This window comes from Podarcis erhardii (assembly GCF_964252035.2).
Source record: "Podarcis erhardii genome assembly, chromosome: 11".
NCBI classification, from domain to species: domain Eukaryota; kingdom Metazoa; phylum Chordata; class Lepidosauria; order Squamata; family Lacertidae; genus Podarcis; species Podarcis erhardii.
In genome coordinates, this window is record NC_138501.1 from 3,272,887 (window position 1) to 3,279,022 (window position 6,136).

Here is a 6,136-nt window from a genome sequence, read left to right on the forward strand (position 1 = left end):
TAGATGTCACTGTTTGGTTTAAACTTAACTTGAAATACAAAGGGGGAAAGTTTCCTGCAATGCCCGAACAAGAAAATGCATTATATTATTACATCTGACTGAACTCCAAAGTTCACTTATTATCTTGCCCAGATAGCACTGATCATATGGAAATAGTTGTGCAGTTTAAACTGTTACTGAGCCAGATGCCTGCTCGGTTTTAGCTGAGTTCACTATTACTGATTTGTGGAGATGCTTTGCATGTATTTATGACTAGTTCCGCAAAACTGCTACTTGAAGAAATCCCCAAACTTAATATTTTTTAAACCTCAAATGAAGCTGAGAATCCAGTTAGGCAATCAAACCTTTGCAGTTGAATTAGGAGGCACTGAGAGATGGCAACAACATATTTTCACCCAAAACTGATACATCAAAAAGATACCGTATGCATCTATTCTGCCTATCCCCTTTTACTGTCTCTTGTTAAGTATAATTTTCCTGCTAGTACCAAATTGCTTAATTTTGAAAATGAAAGCCCTTTCATTCAGATGTCACACTCCTGCAGAATCCCAGGATTTTGCCAAGATGTTGCAAAGCACTTCCTAGTTATTAGAATTCACAAACTTAAAACCTTCCATCTATTACTTTCAGTAATGACTCCTCGCTGCTGTCCATTTATTGACATACTACAAGCTTAAAAAAAAGTCAACCCACTGGAATCAACATCTGGGCTGGATAAATGGTATTTTTGGCTTCTGCATAGCAGCTTGCTTCATATATAGTTGGGGGGATCACAAATCCATTTTTAGAATTTCTTGATTTAACACTTCGCTGCATAGTTGTTCAACCACTGGAACTCTTTCCTGCTTATACAGTTCCCATTTCCGTGGGGGGGGGGTTTGAAGGCATCAAGCATGCCACTGTTGCTATTTTAAGAAGAAATATCTAGTCAAAAATAAAAATACAAAAATATTTGTAGAGACAAATGTTTGCTGGAAATGGAGTGGTTCTTCGCTTATTACAATTTTGCTTACTTTGATGCTTTTAAAACTCAGACTTGAAAAAAGTATTGAGTCTACTAACCATCATACTGCAAAAATCCACGGTCATCTACAGCCACTTCAGATTCTGGCTAGAAAAACCAACAACCATATCGTTACCATTGTTGAGGCAACTTGAAGGAGGAAAGGAAATTTAGACTTCTTATCATACATAGCTGTACTGGAGTCAGCAATTTTAGAGGTAGATGGCAACAACACAACTGAAATTGGGCCACTGCATAGGAAGGCAAATAATGTGAGAGGCAGCAGCACCCAGAACTGTTCAGAATTTTAAATGAACACAGCAAGACATTTCAAGCCAGAACAAACAGTAAGCTTCCTGATAATACTATACTACGTACAGTGGTACCTCAGGTTACATACGCTTCAGGTTATATATGCTTCAGGTTACAGACTCCGTTAACCCAGAAATAGTGCTTCAGGTTAAGAACTTTGCTTCAGGATGAGAACAGAAATCGTGCTCCAGCGGCGCAGCAGCAGCAGGAGGCCCCATTAGCTAAAGTGGTGCTTCAGGTTAAGAACAGTTTCAGGTTAAGTAAGGACCTCTGGAATGAAGAACTTCATGACAGTAAGAGCTGTTCGACAGTGGAATTTTCTGCCAAGGAGTGTGGTGGAGTCTCCTTCTTTGGAGGTCTTTAAGCAGAGGCTTGACAACCATATGTCAGGAGTGCTGATGGTGTTTCCTGCTTGGCAGGGGGTTGGACTCGATGGCCCTTGTGGTCTCTTCCAACTCTATGATTCTATGATTCTATGAATTAAGTACTTAACCTGAGGTACCACTGTAACTCGAAATCCTGTAAGTTTTGAAAATGTGCATGTATGCACATTCCTGTTATTAAAAAGTAGAGTATTATTTAAATCCATCTAAAATCAGCATGGACCAGGATGATAAAGATCAAAAACTGAAGTGATAAAAATACAAATACAAGATGGCAAGTTGAAAATACAGGAAGCTGTTCAGAATACACAAGAATCATCCCATAGCTCATCCCATAACATTCTTTTACTTGAACATTTGGAAGCACACTGTATTCTGCTTCTAACCTGGAGATGTTCTACTTTAACTCATAAAGACCCTTTAATTGTTTACCTTAAAATAGTCATCTTGAGAGAGTATAGTACAGTTTGGAAGCTGTTTCTTAAGCCTTTTTGCCAGAGTTGTTTTCCCTCCATTTGTTATACTGAATTGGAGATTGGAAGAAAAGAATGGCAGAACTATAGCAGATTACAAAGTAGCAAACTATACAGTACATAATCACATCATTTTGATAGTCCAGTACACATAGATTTGTTTACTATAGTATCTACATTGTAACTTGGCAAATGCATTTACCTAGTTATTTTAATGTTTTCAGATAGCATATGCTATAATGGGCAAAGGCATATTTATCATCATCTCACAACTTTTTTTGTTACCTTTTGCATGATAAATGCACAATGGCTACTCAGTTGTTGCAGGGAATCATTGTATCTTCCCTCAAAAAATCCTGTTTGCAGGGAGTCATTTCCCCAGAACTCAAAAGTCTTTTGAAACTAGAAAAAAAAAATCAGTTACCTCCCTCCCACCCACCTCAGTTACTATACCTTTTGCAAACATTCAAGTATTTTCAACTGCATGAGTGTCGTTTTAGCTATTGCACAGAAGAGACAGGAACAAGAAGTGCCAGGTAGCAGTTCTTCCCTCCCCCCCCCCAGCCATCAAAGGTTAGCACCAGCAAAACTGTAATACAGTGGTGTCCAACTTTTTTCAAAGAGGGCCAGATTTGATGAAGTGAAGGGCTGTGAGGGCCGACCAAAGTTGTTAACCTTTTTTTAGGACTGAAGTTATTGAGGTTAGGATTTTACCCCAGCAAGTACACTGCCACAGGGGCCGGATTAAACTGACCGGTGGGCCAGATTAGGCCCCCAAAACGGACTTTGGCCATGCCTTCAGTAATACAATTATATTTTTCCCACCGTCCTGAAAAGTGATCAGAAAGCAGTAATAGCACACAAAAAGCAAATTATTCCACTCAGCTATTGGATAGATCTAAACACCTAAAGCAATAATGGGACCCTCCAAATGTTTGAGGCTAGCTTCTATCTGCCCCAGCCAGCATAGCCAATGGCCAGGGGTGGTGGGAGTTGTACTCAAGCTTCCTAGCTCAGTTAGCAGAGCATGAGACTCTTACTGTAATCTCATTGGACAAAAAGATTCCTGCACTGCAAGGAGTTGGACTAGATGACCCTTGTGATCCCTTCCAAGTCTACAATTCTATGATTCCATGATCATCAGGAGGGTCCCAGGTTCCCCATCCCTGATCTAAAGCAAAACTGGATTTTAACCAACTACCCATTCACTTACCCTCCAAGTCCAATGACCAACATTTTCACAGTTCTTTCACAACCTAAAAATCAAATTGAGAAAGAATCCTTGTAGTAGGAGTAAATAACATATTGTCCATGAACTACTATGTTCAACCCATGGGATTTTGGACTATGTCTCAGGTAAGCTTCTAGCCAGTTGTGAGGAAGGTGGCTAAAAATTGCTTGACATCAAAACCAAATTATAATGATATCAAAATCCATAGGGTTTGAGTCTCAGTGCAATCTTACGCATGCCTACTAAAGAGGAAGCAAAGTTCAACAGGCCTTTCTTCCAAATTAGCAGCTTTTTTCCAAATTTTCTCTCATGTTTGGAGGTGGATGTACATCATTTGATGACTTGCAATGGAAAGGAAGAACTGGCTCTCCTGAGTTAAGATTGGACACTATGGAAATTGGCAACTAACCTGTGACACATGAGGGTCATCACTGGATTCAGCTCTCCAAGTGACTGAGAAATACAAATACTGTAGGAAAGGGAAAGACGTCAAACCTCACTGTGTACAACATGCTCACCCATGAACATCAAAACACCAAGCAATGTTGTATGAAGTACAGAAAGATGGAACTTGGCACCATATTTCCCTTAATTATGTACACTGTCAAGTAGGAACACCTACCGTAAGTGTCAACATTAACTGTATCCTTAGGGAATCTCTCAGTGTGGCATTCCAGTGAAAGCCAAGCATGCTGTGACAAGCCTCTTCAATGATTTTGCCACCAATTTACCGTATTTTTTGCTCTATAAGACTCACTTTTTCCCTCCTAAAAAGTATGGGGAAATGTGTGTGCGTCTTATGGAGCGAATGCAGGCTGTGCAGCTATCCCAGAAGCCAGAACAGCAAGAGGGATTGCTGCTTTCACTGCGCAGAGATCCCTCTTGCTGTTCTGGCTTCTGAGATTCAGAATATTTTTTTTTTCTTGTTTTCTTCCTCCAAAAACTAGGTGCGTCTTGTGGTCTGGTGCGTCTTATAGAACGAAAAATGCGGTATTTTAAGAATGCAGTGCCTTATGTCAAGCTAAAATCTAGTGACGAAGAAATGGGTACAAATATTCAGAAATGGGTACGAGTAGACTGATCTCCTGTATTTTTTTAATAGCAGGGTTGCTGTTTTTGGACTGTGGAATAAAATATTTCTGGCAGGGACAAGGATGGGGAAGTTAAGATGGCAAAACTTTGCCAGAGATCTACTGGATCCTAATCCTGTTCTTCCCCACATATCTTGCTGTTGTATTGCTCCCATTAAACATGAATTTCTGGGAGGTCATAGCAGCATCAAGACTCATAATAAATGAACTTCTTATTGCATCAAGATTTGTCTGCTAAACCTCAAAGCTATATATTTTATTTCCACCACATGTGAACCACAAGTATCAAGCCTGCTGTCTTGCAAGGTTCTAGTAATATTTGGACAGATTGAGCTATAGATATTCCATTGCAGTTCATGCATCTGTGAACAAATATTTTTCAATACTGTGATTGATCATACACAGTATAAAATCTGTATTACATGATCCTCCCCATCAGCAATCCTAGGATTTCTAATGCTCAACACTGTAGATTGTCCAAATATGTATACAGTCGTAACTTGGAAGTCTAACGGAATCTGTTCCGGAAGTCCATTTGACTTCCAAAACATTCAGAAGCCAAGGTGCGGCTTCCGATTGGCTGTAGGAAGCTCCTACAGCCAATCAGAAGCTGCGTCGGACATTCGGGTTCCAAAGAACGTTTGCAAACCAGAACACTCACTTCTGGGTTGGCTGCGTTCAGGAGCCAAAACATTCAACTCGCAAAGCGTTCGGGATCCAAGGTACGACTGTAATGCAAAAAGCTCAATAAGCCCAATGGTACCATGTTTAGGTGAATATATGTAAAATATGGCACACATAGACAAACAGTGCTTGAAATGCTATAGCCAGAAACAGTACTAAGCAATACTGTATATGTGGCCACGTGATGAATTTAATTAAATTTAACACTTCAGGGCTCACTGGTGAGAAAGTTAGGATGGGTTCAGAGCTATTACTAAAAAGGTGGGCAAAGATTAATGCTGCTGGATTGTTTGTTCTTAATCTCTCACCCATTCGGAAACAGCTGCTGCCAAAGCATTTGCCAGCTATCCAAAGATGAAGGGCTTTGAACTCTGTTGTATGGACAGTGACGCAAGTTAAGATTTCAGGTCAGCAGTGCATGGGTCCAAAACAAAGACAAATATACATCAAAGGGGAATGCTACATAGGAAAGAAGAGTTTCTGCGAGTTGTATTCTACCCAATTGTCAGTGGCACACAGTTTGGTTCTGCTCTGACCCAGAAGTATTCTCAAACCATTACCACCAATTTCTGTAACAGTAAGATTGCAGCCAATAGTTCCCAACTGCAGTATTATTATTATTATTATTATTATCAGCAGCAGCAGCAGCAGCAGCAGCAGCAGCATTTATATCCCACCTTTTTTCTCCAAAGAACACAACTTGGGCACAACACAACTTCCCCTCATTTAATAACCCCAACAACCCTGTGAGGTAGGTTGAGCTAAGAGGCAGTGACTGGTCCAAAGTCATTCAGTGAGCTTCATGACCAGGTGGGGATTTGAACCCCGGCCTCCAAGATCCTAGTCCAGCACTCTAACCACTACACCACACTGGCTCTGTACGACCATAACATGCTATATTTAAAAGTGATCCCAACAAAATTACAATTTTCACTTCCAGGGCACCTTGGCAGCCCAGT

At 40.4% G+C, this 6,136-nt stretch overlaps 1 protein-coding gene and 1 long non-coding RNA gene across 2 annotated transcripts in view; one reads left to right on the top strand and one right to left on the bottom strand.

The window, feature by feature from the left end:
- CARNMT1 (carnosine N-methyltransferase 1) overlaps positions 1–5,456 on the bottom strand; it is a 31,814-nt gene extending 26,358 nt beyond the window's left edge. The window contains exons 1-4 of the mRNA XM_081880662.1: positions 5,155–5,456; positions 3,385–3,427; positions 2,131–2,221; positions 1,063–1,111 (exon numbers count right to left, since the gene is read on the bottom strand). Coding sequence (XP_081736788.1) covers positions 1,063–1,111; positions 2,131–2,221; positions 3,385–3,427; positions 5,155–5,293 — 322 coding nt within the window. The 5' untranslated portion in view covers positions 5,294–5,456. The remainder of the gene's footprint in view (positions 1–1,062; positions 1,112–2,130; positions 2,222–3,384; positions 3,428–5,154) is intronic.
- On the top strand, positions 3,880–4,935 carry LOC309352572. Its single transcript, XR_014161385.1, has 2 exons — positions 3,880–4,134; positions 4,403–4,935. It is a non-coding gene; the product is annotated as an uncharacterized lncRNA (long non-coding RNA).
- Positions 5,457–6,136: the final 680 nt, after the last annotated feature.